Source organism: Epinephelus moara, chromosome 11, assembly GCF_006386435.1.
Source record: "Epinephelus moara isolate mb chromosome 11, YSFRI_EMoa_1.0, whole genome shotgun sequence".
In the NCBI taxonomy this organism is placed as follows: domain Eukaryota; kingdom Metazoa; phylum Chordata; class Actinopteri; order Perciformes; family Serranidae; genus Epinephelus; species Epinephelus moara.
Window position 1 is genome coordinate 12,886,676 of NC_065516.1, and position 13,118 is coordinate 12,899,793.

The 13,118-nt window shown below is 43.5% G+C and overlaps 1 protein-coding gene across 1 annotated transcript; it reads right to left on the reverse strand.

The window, feature by feature from the left end:
* Nucleotides 1-4,627: 4,627 nt before the first annotated feature.
* nell3 (NELL (neural EGFL like) family member 3) lies at nt 4,628-12,916 on the reverse strand. Its single transcript, XM_050057194.1, has 4 exons — nt 11,626-12,916; nt 10,481-11,040; nt 9,477-9,543; nt 4,628-8,689 (listed from the first exon to the last, which is right to left on the reverse strand). The coding sequence occupies exons 1-4, from the start codon at nt 12,275-12,277 to the stop codon at nt 7,161-7,163; spliced, it is 2,808 nt and encodes a 935-aa protein (XP_049913151.1). The 5' UTR covers nt 12,278-12,916; the 3' UTR covers nt 4,628-7,160.
* Nucleotides 12,917-13,118: the final 202 nt, after the last annotated feature.

Consider the following 13,118-nt stretch of genomic DNA (forward strand, 5'->3'; position numbering starts at 1 on the left):
AGCAAACATCATCTGGAGTCTCACCAGCTGAGTGATGTAGCTTTTTGACTTGAAAACAAAGTCTCAAAATGACACCGTTCAGTTTCCCGTCTGAAGAAATAAATCCAACCACTTCATGCAAATGGTTTCAAGGTTGTGAAACAGAAAGATGAAAAGTTGGTTTTGAATATGGCCAGACTTAGAGGAGATGTTATTAAATCAGCGATTGTTGGCCTTTAGAACAAACTGGTGTAAGTGGTTTTTAGCAGCGCACTGTAACTCAGTGTAGCAAAAACATCCAAAATTAAGACATTTCAAATGTTCAGTGGATTTGATTTCCGTATTTAAACAACTTAATATGATTAATTATCAAAAGAAACCAAAAAGTTGGATAAAAACTACAGTGACCTCATTACAAACTTCCCTCGCACTCCATAAATCCACCGTTGAGTACCAGTCTAACACACTGCGGAGGATTGCAGCATCAAACCTGACCACATGGTCTAAACATTTCCCTGTAGACAAGAGGAGGCCTTGGCTCTTACAGTAACATCCGCTTCTGATTAAAGCGAGCTTGTCTCCGGCTTTGTCCTTTTTAAGTCAACACTGGAGCAGACTGGGGCCAGGTTTGGTTTAGGAGGGTGTTGACCTCGCCCGGAAATCACTGTGACTGATGTGTCTATTAACATGACACCATGTTGCATTTTTTTCAGCACGCAGAAACGAATTATGCAGATGCACAGATTATTAAATCAAATACTTTCTGATCATAAAAATAAGTAATTTTAGACGTTTTCGATAGTAAGCTGTGGAAACAGTTGTGTTTTGGGGCTCATCAGAGATTTGTGTTGTGTTAGAGTAACTTCCTCACATACCACTGACTGTTTGAGTGAACTCCAAACACAAAAAGCCTCAGAAAGCAAATAAACTCATAACAGATGCAATGCGGCGATGAATGATGTCTCTCTGTTTTACCGCAGATACGCTGGCATGCACGTCTGCAGCTCATCAAACTGCATGGCACCTCTTGTGTTTTTACCTCATAGCATTTATTTATGTAAAGTCTGAATTCTTTGGTTGATTAATTTATCATGACAGACGCGATCTTTGCCAAACTCTTTGTTTTATATGTATAAGATGAAAGTGGAATAAGTATGCAACTCATTTAAAGCTGCTATAATCAACGTATAAACATTTTATAGACAATGGATCACATGACTGATTGTATTTGAGAGGGGTTGACTGAGGTGGTACTCCTGTAGAGAGAATCATCACCCGACTTTGTATGAGCGACTTTTAGCTCATTGTTTTGGTTTTCCTTCTGGTTTCAACTGTCCTTAAATGACCAAAACAAAACATTTATTTATAGGTTGAAGTATTTAAATGATCTATGGGTTTGACTTAAACTGATTAAAGGCATACTATGCAGAATTTTCCTAAAAACAACAACAACAATGTAATCATGCAAAAGTAATCCCTCCCAATTATCACTTATGACCCACTCACTTCTGGCAACTCAGGACGTTTTTCGGGTGTGTAGCCCTCAGCTATAAATAGCACTTAAGTAAGGTCGTAACATTATAAAAAGGTAGCGATCCATTAGCAGTAGCATGCATCTAAGAGGAAGCTACAAAAATCATGGACACGGCCCTAAAAAACGCAAACATAATCAGGCAGAGCACCAAGTAGACAAAGCTCGCTCCAAAACAAGAGTGATTGTGGGGTTGGCTGGACCCCTAAAGTCCAGTGAATGGGCCCTCCCTAAATCTTCTTTTACTTGACTTTTACTTTTGTTCTTCTGTGTCTTAGGAGGGTATCAAAGCATGTGCGTACTCTTCACTAAGGTTGTGTACAAAAGGAAAATATAAGGCTCATACCATTTTCAGGAGAGGCTTTTTTTTTATTATTTTGAAACAGGATGCATTTTACTAAAGCAAAAATAAACTCAATGTTTATTTTTGCTAGATTTGTGGGTAATGGTGAATATTTTGCTTCTAAATAAAATGTTTTTATCATTGCTTATATTTAGGATGAACATGAGTTCTGCTGGCCTCCTTTGGGGCCCTTGCAGGGTTGGTCCCCAGAAAGCTTTCCCCCCTTATTTGTGGCCCTGATTGACTTTCACTTCCACTGCCAAGTACTGGGGGAGAGGATAGTTTTCCTTTACACTGTTTTCAGTAACAGCCAGTTCATGCATAGCATTTTAAAGCTGCATTAATTTCTTTACTTCTTTGGCGAGTGTGGGGCAGCAAATCCCTACAAAACACACACACTACTGCCTACTGATGGTAAATAGGCTAATGTGTTACCAATAATTTGCTTTTTACACATCCAGCAGACACACAACGACATTAACATTCAATGGTAGTCAAGCCTTTGATGTTTTTCGTAAGCACATGCACAATTTGAGCTGAGATCAAGTGAAGGTAATTACTGATGAACAATCTTGATTTCTGTAGTGTGTAGTTTGCTTGGCTGCTGGTGAATGTTCCTAACTGAGGGAAGTGAGCTGGACGTGATAAAGTGGCAGCCATGATAAGAGCGGTTTGAATTTTCTAAATGCTAAGGGAAGGTGCTTCATTGGCAAACTTTTCTGTGGAGTCAACTGTTTTCTAAGACTATATAATGTACATTATGGATGACATTTTTGCTTTTAATTGTTTGTATTGTGGGCGGCATGGTGGTGTGGTGGTTAGCATTGTCGCCTTACAGCAAGAGGGTTCCTGGTTCAATCCCAGGAGGGAGCCCTTCTGTGCGGAGCTTGCATGTTCTCCCTGTGTCAGCGTGGGTTTTCTCCAGGTACTCCGGCTTCCTCCCACAGTCCAAAGACATGCAGGTTAGGTTAATTGGTGACTCTAAATTGTCCGTAGGTGTGAATGGTTGTCTGTCTCTATGTGTCAGCCCTGTGATGGTCTGGCGACCTATCCAGGGCGTACCCCGCCTCTCGCTCAATGTCAGCTGGGATAGGCTCCAGCCCCCACCGAGACCCTCAAGAGGATAAGCAGTTACGAAAATGGATGGATGGATGGATGTTTGTATTGTAGCCTACTGACAATATTTTCCTGTTCAGGGACCACAGATGCAGATTAGCTAACTCAGTTGTGTTGTGCATGGCCCCTGTTAGATAAACTAATCAACAAATCTAACTAAATCCCTGTCAATAACACCTACCATCGCATAATCATATAGCCTAATGTTAGTGCTAAGTCTAATTCTCTTAGCACCGCTGTTGCCTTTTCCCAAGTCTTTATGAATTCTTCTTCACATCTTTCCTTGACCTCATAGCGTTTTCCAAGTGTGTAGGAAAAGATATAAGCTGTAATTTTTTGTGACTATGCCACGGCAGCTCTTGTCTCTGTGGACGATGTCTTCTCTTGCTCGTCTGGGTTTGATGTGTCTTGCTGGGGCAAGTAGTTTCTAATTTGCGATGCTGATCTCCATGTCTGTCTCCAGGTCTGCTAGTGGTTACTGAACCGTTGGTGGTTACAAGCTCAAAACCTAAACTTTGTCTTTCAGTGTCTGAGTGCTGCCATGATGGATTCCACCTCCGTGCATCAGGTCTCACAACAATCACTGCGCCTCTCCCAGCGTCCCAGAGGTTCTGGCCACTTGATGAATGTAAGTCCATACCCTCCTTTTAGCTCTGGCCTGCGCTCATTCCAGGAGAAAGTATCTGGTTCTTTAGCCGCTAGACGTTTGACTTTGCAGCTTCACCAGCTAATCTCTAATTTTGTCTGTCTGCCATTTGGTGCTAGGTGAGTAGCATAAAGTGAGCTTATCTGAGCTTTATTGCTGGAAAGCGCTGTCAGAAGTGGATTTTGTCAGTCATACAACCAAAACTGAACTAAAAAAGTCCAAATGAAAGGCTAAGAGGCCAGGGAACTGCAAAGTTAGGTGACAGCTCTCTGTGGTTAGCCCTTTCACTTTACATCTGGCCATTTGATCCAGTGTTAATACTGATTAGAGGAGCTTTAAAGACGGAGTTTTAAATATACACACACCCCTCCTCAGTTTTTTTCTTCTTTCCTGTTCTGTTTCTCTGTCCCCGTTTCTCTCTCTGATGTCTCTGAAACTCTTCATGTGCTGTGGGTCTCATTTGATCTACAGCGTCAGACATCTGGAGCACTGCTCCACTAAAACACCTGTTTTCAATTCAGGCAACCGACAGAAACATTTGATTGTTTCTCACAACCAGACCTTTTTTTCCCCTGCTCGCTCTCTCTCTCATTGACTCACAGCCTATTTGTTATGTTTAAGCTAAAGAACAGCTCTCCTATAGGTAATAGATGGAAGAATAATTTAAACTTGATTAAGACCAATTGAGAGGAAAATACAGAGTATGATTTTCCAGGTATTATGTCTGCAATTTTGGCACCTACAGTTGTTGAATAGGGTTGCTTTCAAATAGGTTCAGTATGTTTGAGATTAAATGGAATGAGTAACGTCTGAATGTTAAACTTTTACCCTTTAACTTAATGGAAAATAATATAAGTGCACTTTAAAATCAATGTCAAGATATTGAAATTGAGGCCACGTGAGATTTTAAATGATGTGGCCCGACAGGAATGCTTTATATTATGTTAAATTAAATACATACTCTGTAATCATCCGACGACATTGTGAAATATCTTTCATCTCTGATTGTGGATTAAAAAGCTTTGAGTGAAATTTATTTTCTGGCAAAATAAATGTACATTTTATTTGGTGTTGAACAAGTATGCATGCATTGACATGTGCAGGGAGCCAAACCAAAAAAAAATAAAAAAATCACTTAACATAATGAAGTGAGAATAAAGCTGAAGAATTTCAGTGGTGGCTTCGTTGCCAACTCCCTGAAACACTTAATTATGCCTAATTGTTTAGAGGACAGAACACACACAGAGGCAATTAGGAACGATATGCATGGGCAACTCTACACAGGGAAACAGCATTTAGGCAAAAGAATAACAAAGTATGATGTTTGCACATTCCATAATGCTGTGTTAAACTGTACGTGTGCAAATAAACGTATGATCGAGGCTATCACTGCATGTTTTTGAATATCAACACTGCCTACTCAGCTCTTTACCATAAGCACGACATATTCTTATATCTTTCTCATGTCTGCATCCTATAGTGTAAATACAAAAGTCCTGTTTATAAAAGGCAAATAAATATCATCAAAAACATCAAATACCAACTCCTGCTTTTACTACGTAGCATTTGTGTATACTCATTCCTCAGAGCACTGAAGGGACAGTTTGACATTTTGGGAAATGCATGCATTCTATTTGTTTGATAAGAAGACTGATACCACTCATATGTTGGAGATTGTTATCAATATTCTCATTTAAAGGAATATTTCACCCCCCAAATGACTATTTGGATATCAGTTACTCACCCCATGTTATGTTGAATTTATGAAGAAAGGTTTGTTTTTCCCGTATGCCTCTACAGTGAACGAAGAATCCAAAAACTGACGAAATCTTGATGAACTGAAAGCATAGGGGACCACTTTTTAAAACAGCAAAACTATATGAAAACATTAATTTACACATGCAGAATAATCCAAGTCTCATTCATCCAGTCGTATGCTCAGTACTTCTCAGACAGACCGCCCTGTCTGAAGGGGAGCTGAACAGAAAGTAAAACTTAAGCCATTTTCTCCTATGAACTGCAGGCAATGTCTGGAGAATAAAGTCTGGACATTGTCTTTCACACATGTAGCATACAACAGCAGACTGGCTGTGTCAGAAGTGTTCTCACCTATTGTTTTCTGATTTCGGCCTGATCCCTGATGATCCCTCTTCTTTACACTTGTTTGTTTTCTTCTGATTTTGCCTCAACTTCATGATAGAAACATCATCAATATACCCACTTGCTCGCAGTGAATTTTCAAGACAATTACTTGCTCTATTTAAACACGGGCTCAGTTGGAAATTACACAGACTTTGTACTAGGGAGCTGGCAGGGTGAAGTCTGGTTGAGGTCCAATCTGACATTTGTGTTTTCACATACAGGTCCTCTGAGTAATGTCTAGATAACTTCAGGTTTGCAGTACATGTGTGTAAGAGGCTTTATCTATGCTTTCTTCAAAGCTAGACTCCATTTTCAAAAACAGTAATTTTACCTTGCTGAACACAGGAGCTGCTGATCTACCACTGCCTCGATCAGTTAGTTAGTTTGTGTTATGTCTGACTTTAGTTTTCTTCAGATTCATTTAAGTCACACGATAACACAAACTAACTGATCGAGGCAGTGGTAGACCAGCAACTCCTGTGTTCAGTGAGGTAAAATTGCTGTTTTCATCAATGCAGTCTGGCTTTAAAGAGAGCATATAAGTTTTACTTTCAGTTCAGTTCCCCATCAGAGCATACGACTGGATAAATGAGACTTGGATTATGTTGCATGATTTGTGTGAGAGTTTGTAAACGGATGTTTTGATATAGCTTTGCTGTTGTGAAACATGCCCCCCGTGAATTCAGTTCATCAGGGCTTTTTTTTTGTTTTTGGAATCTTCTTTCACCAGAGGCATGCAAGAAAAACAAAGTTTTCCTCAAGAATTTAACACGACCTGGGGTGAGTAATTTATATACAGATGGTCATTTGGGGGTTAAATATTCTTTAAACTCTTCCAGAAAGCAAATAAGCATATCTCCCAAAATGTTAAACTACTGTCCTAAATGCCTAACGATACGATACAAAAAGGTTTGTTACATACAGTACGTGAGTTAAATATGTGCAGGAATGTAAGGATATACATATATAACGACTCATACAAAAGTAGGCATGCCAATGTGTGTGTACACACACACACATACATATAAAAGCACCACTGCACATGCATGTACACACACTCATACACACTGTACAGACACACACAAACACAAACACATCCCATGAAGAATTGGTCACTGCTCAACCAGCCGAAGTACTTCAAGCAAAAGCAGTACTTACAGTATGTTAATCATACCCAACAGAGATTTCACAATAAAAGTCTGAACACGTAAGGAAACGTACATTTAAAAACAATAATATGACAAAATATGTGTAATAGATGAATAACATTGTTTTTCATCTACTTGTATTCTCTCTTAATTTGGTAAATTGTTGAATCTGCTCTGCAATTCAATATTGTGCAAAACTGTCTTTTTTTTTTTTTACAAAATGTATTAATGACAAAGACTTAATCTGTTCTTGGATCACACGGCAACCCAGAGGATTGAAATGTTAGTGCCGCCCTCGTGTTTTATCTGGTTAACTCGTCCGCGGATACAGTCCAGAGTGACGTAGACTGCTGTGCCGTTCTGGACAGGAAATGAGGCCCTCAGCCCAATGCTTGCCCACTCGCTCCCTTCAGGCATATATCCAGACACCTGCTGAGCCACAGGACCAGCCTGCCCGCCCTGACCCCCCACCTGCTGCAGAGTGAGTTTTACAATATTGCAGGAGTGTATCAGCTTCAAATTCAGGGCTACGTTTGCCGTCCCTTTCTCATGGAATATAAAGTTCTTCCGGCTGTTCGGCTCCCCTGAGCGGGCCAAATGAACCTGCGGCGTGCCCGGGCTTATCTGCTGGAATGACAACGGCTTATTCCTGACTGCTCCAAAGGGCAGACCAGTCCTGGACACGGTGGCGGTCAGGGCAGACGACACTGCTGAGGGAATCCAGATAAGGCTCAGCATACTGATCCCAGTGCTGTCCCCAAAGTAACGGATGTTGCACTGGGATGGAGTTGTGATCTCAAAGCTTAGCGTGTCCCCAGTTTCTATGCTCACGGCGCCAGAGAGGGTGATGGAGGTGTCCCTATAGTTGACGCCTGTCTTGAAGGCTTGCATCGCTTCTTGGCCAGTCCCGTTGTGGTTAGTGTAGGCGATCAGGGAGAAACCCTCTCGAATGCAGGTGTGGCCCATAGAGTAAAGCGCCTGTTGGAGGACAAACTTCACAACACCGCTTTCTGTGAAGCGCACACCACGGTTGTCGTGGGTTAGAATGATCATATAGGGGTCGGACACTGAGGTCATGCGGAAAGTTGGGCGGTAGCTGGTCTGGTAGTGCGCCAACAGGGACATCTGAGCCGTCATTGCTACAGCACCGGTGTCATGTGACAACCAGAGTAGGCTGAAAGAGGGAGTTGCGATGTCATAGAGGTGGATATCCTTGCTCTGGTTGCAGTGTTGATTCGGACTCTTCAGCAGCAGAGTAAAGGTGTGGTTCGGCTCCACTTCCACACCACTGCTGACACTAACACCCTGGAAGTATTTCCCATCTGGCTGTTCGATGCGAACCCCACTTAGGTCCTGACCCTCCTCCTCCTGGCTCCCATTGAGCCTCATCCCGACCTGAAGGAAGTTCCTGCAGCTGTGCTTTATTGCAAAGTTATGATCCAACCACACCAGACCATGCTGCAGGAATGTCACCTGCCCCGCATCATTGGACAACAGATCAATTCTCTCTTTGCCTCGGATGTTCAGCTGAAGCCCAGGGAAGATGTGGGTGCCAGAGGTCTTGGCAGAGGGAACTGCCACATTTCCCCTCCAAGACTGGGAGAGTTGGCTCTCTGAAGGCTGACCGCAGACGGCGTCACTGATAGCTGTGCAGGGTTCAGAAACAGGCTCTCCATCACAATCAGAACAGGCCTGGCACTCCTGCAGCTCCTGGTTGAAGAAGTAGTCGTGACCACACAAGCCCATCACTTCTCTCTCAGAAACTCCCAGACACCTGAACCCTCCTGTGCAGAGAAAGACCAGAGAGAACGGAGAAACCCAAGGAGTGAAAAGGCAGAAAATGGTTCTAAAATGAAAAAACTACTGGGGAAATTCTTTCCCCACATTGCCCACAATCAAAGGGTAAATTGCATTCATTATCAAACTAGAATTCTGCCTTGCGGTCATATGCCTCCGCAAACCAGTCAAGTTGCAGTTACACTTTACATCCATGTCTGTCCAGACTCATGTGTAACCATGACAGTTGACAATGCTTCAGATGTGGATTGTGCTGGAAAAAAGCTACACATTCTGAAACATGGATGCTACACACACATCTTCCTGACAGCAGAGAAGATCTATACAATCACGTTATCAAGACGGAGACCCAAAATTAATGTCACCAATTCAGTATCTATCTCCCCTTCTGTTCTGAGCTACAGCTTTGAATAATGGCCAGAGTGTGTTTGCAGAATATTATGATGACACAGTAAAGTTGACCTTTGACCTTTTGGATGTAAGATGTCATCACTTCCTTATTTTTTTCTAATAGATGCTTGTGTGACGTTTTGTCATCATCGAAGTATAAATCTTGAGTTAGGGACCACTGCAAAGCTGAAGTTGACCACCAAATTCTAATCAGTTCTAAACGTTTGAGCCAAATGTGAAGATATTCCCTTACAGCGTTCTTGAGACATCGCAATCATAAGAATGGGATATATGCATGACGAACAGACAAACTGAAAGCATAATGCCTCCAGCCAAGGCTACTGCCAACGCAAAGGCATTAAAAAACACATGCATTTAACTCACCTGGAGTATTCAGGCACTTCACTCGCTCTCCACAAATGTTTGGTACTTCAAGGCATTCATCTCTGTCCTACAATTTATACAAAATAATGTTATCATAAGTACATTTTAATGTTGATAACAGAGTTCAATCAATGTAATTTTGAAGGAAACTTCAGGTATCTGTTATTTTGTCTCATGAATTAACTTTAAAATTTGGCACGGTACATTTCTGCAAACCAAAGGTGTGTTACATTTGCACATTATCATACGCTGAAAAGTCACATTTCTACAACGCTGTTGTTAACATGTGGTTAAGTTAAGGCACAAAAACCACTTGGTTATGGTTCAGAAAATATCTTTTTTTGGCTTAACATGACCCATTTTGGGGTGCACAACCCCCCAATGGAAAAGCAGTGATGTCTCAATAAAAAAACACTCTTTTCATGTGTAAAATGCCGCTGGGATACAAGCAATGGGCAGCTATAACACACCCCATGTTTGGTGCCTAAAGCTGCTGGCAACACAGCAACATTTTTCTCGTTTGCTGGTCGCAAACAGTGGTCTGCAGCTTCGCAGACCTTTCGCCTTGGAGGCATATGATCCGCCATCCTCTCCATCTCCCAGTGACAAAATCAGCTTATATATTATGTCTTTCCAGAAACGTTGATATGATACATATGAAATGTGCAAGCGTTTTCGTGGTTTGCATCAATGTACAATGCCAATATTTTCTTCCAGCGACTGGGCTGAAATAGATCCATGTTTTTTACTTTGTTATGTATTCTGATAACTGATGAGTGTGAACACTTTCCATCCAAATCATCTGTTATTATGATTGTGCATTGTTGCCTGCGCCTCACTGACACCACCATCTGACACAACCACTATCAGCTGAAACCTATTCACACTCTTGTGTGCAGTGGATTGGTTTTCACACATACCGCACCAACATACTGCAGATTATGAAGCTCACCTCCATCATCAGAACAGTTTTAAATATAGTATAGAATTTTAAAGGACAATACCTGGCACATCCTGTCTGCAGTAGGAGAACACTGTGTGATCAGAAAGAAGCCCGGTGGACACATGGTGCACTTCACACACTGAGGTGGGTCCCTCTGAAAATCACAGAACTCCTCCTGCCCACAGGGTGAGGGGCATCCCAACAGAGGTTGAGGAAAATTTGCCTCTCCAACTACATCCATCACCTTTGTGTCCATGTCCATTTTGTGCACGGCGTAGGACTTCTGCAGGTGACTGCGGGCCTGATTCTGCAGCCCCGCCAGGTGGCTCTCGAAGTAGCTCTGCAGCTCACCCTGCAGGCCCTGGAAGGACACCTGCTTGACAGTGTCCGAGAGGAGGCCGTACTGTGCCTTCACCACATCCATCTGCTCGTACATACGCCGCTGCTGGTCTAGGATCTCCCTCTGTTGGGACAGCAGCGCCTCCTGTTGGTCTGCCAGCTTCTGCTGCAGGTCACGAATGACCACCTGCTGGGCTCGCAGGGCCTCCACCAGCTTCTCCTGCCCCTTGGCCAGCTGAAGGTGCAAGATGAGGGCGTCTTCTGAGGGAACCTCATTCTCCCCTGAGGAGAAAATGATGCAGAATGAAAAACTGGATCAGACAAGTTCTTACTGTTGAACACAGCAGTGAAGGAAGTGATTAAGTGAGATTAACACTGATTCTGATTTCTGCAAATAATGCTGGAACAAAGTGTGAACACTCGGTGACCCCGTTTTATTGGCCTAGCTGGCAAGTGCCATGAAGGTTTCCTGTATGGACCAACATCAAAGCACTCCACATTTTCTGCACAGCTGACTCAGAAACATTTTTCCAGCTCAGTTGCTCTAGTTGCTCTAGTTGCTCTGCAGATATCATTTTGGGGCTGAAGGTCAACAAAGTCCTTTTGCTTTTAGACCATAATCCCAGATCACTGCCGGGAAAAGGGGGTTAAAGTCAATAAAGAGTTATGTGCATTTGGCTAAATTTCAGGCATACTGCTTTTGGTGCAAGATAATAATACATCAACTTCTCTGGAAGCTTGTCACTCAGATGTCTCACAGTGGTTTGACTGGTGCGCAACTGCGCACAAGGTACATTTTAAAGAAGTTAATCAGCCTCTAATCATCTAAAAGCAACAGTTTTGATGACAGTAATGATGATAGCAGACCTGGCTTGATGTCACATGTGAGCTGGACACCCAAAGGCGCGCTGCCAAGCTCCGACGACGGATATCCAAGCTCCGGAAAATCTCCCAGAAACTGCGCGGCTCTGTCGGACAGATGGACAGGAGGGAGCTGGCTGGCGCTCTCCTCTGAACTACATCCCTCTCCAACACAAGACTTCGCAAGACGAGCTTTTGGCCGTATCCTCAGTGGCAGTCTGCACTCGATCCCTCGACACTCCCGGGTGTCATTAGCGGGCTGAAATTGTCTTACAAGAGCGGCGCAGTCCGCATCGGTGCATCCTGCAGGTAAAACTTCAGACGCTCTTTTCCGTGCGCCGCCGCCGCTGCCGCTGCTGCTGTCACTGTGCCGCCCGCGGTGTGGCTGCACAGCCGAGTAGGCTTCCGATGCTGCTCTTGGAAAGCTCGGGTACGCGTAGTGTTGGCTGGCGACTATCTGCGCCGCTCTCCCCTGCCCTGTCGGGTTAAAGTGCCGCGGCGGTCTGGAGGATCTGCCCCCCGGACAGTGCGCACCGGTGCACGGTCTCGGATCGCCGGTTTCCGTGCCGTAGCAGTGCGTCCCCCGGCAAATCTCTGCGACAGCTTGCAGTGATACCCAAGACAGCAGCAGCAACAGCGCTGGTGTTACCAAAAGCATTTTTGCATCAGCTCTGCCTCTCTCCGTGCCAAGGAAGAATAATGCGCGTTATTCCTTTGATTCCCAATCTGGAAAAATCTCCAAAACTGTGTGGTTCAGTTAGAAAAATAAAGTCCAGAGCGGATCTTCTCCTCTATATCACAACAAACTTTATCACACTTGACACAGAGACTCTTGATCCTGACAGAAAATGCCTTCAGCTCCGGGGTTCGGTGAGACTGTCTCTCCTGACTGTCAGTACGGAATAAAAACATTAGACACACGCATTACCGCCGGCTCTCTCCACGCCTGACCCACTCTGAGAGCTCCTGCACTACAATGTCAGTATGTGGCATTCCTAAGACTTAATTAGCATCAGGTTTCCCCGGCCACAAATTAACCCTTCAACTTCCCTGCTCCCAACACAGGAATTCCCCACTGGGGTGAAAGAAGGCACAATCAAACATTTTCTAAATGGAAATATTGGCTTAAAAAAAGAGAGGTTTTATATTTTATATTGCTGAAAAATGTTCTCCAATCCTGTCATCTTTTCCCCTGATGACTGCCACTTTTCATTTCACTCTCTATTGACTTCCCTCTGACCTTATGGCCATCCAGCTCGCAGAAAGTGGCAGTGTTTTTTCTTCAGCACATCCTGAATGTTGAGACAGCTGCTGGTCCTCAACCCAGTGTCCCTCAGGTTACTGGCCTTGTCAACACCGGGTGCCCCCTCTTTATAGACGGAGCCAGCAGAGGTCAAACTTTTGCTGAGGGGACCTATGGCAGGAGTCAAGAATGTGAAACCTACAGCTGGTTTTTGGACCCTCTCATTTTAGTGCTTCAGCACAACATGTCCAGCGGG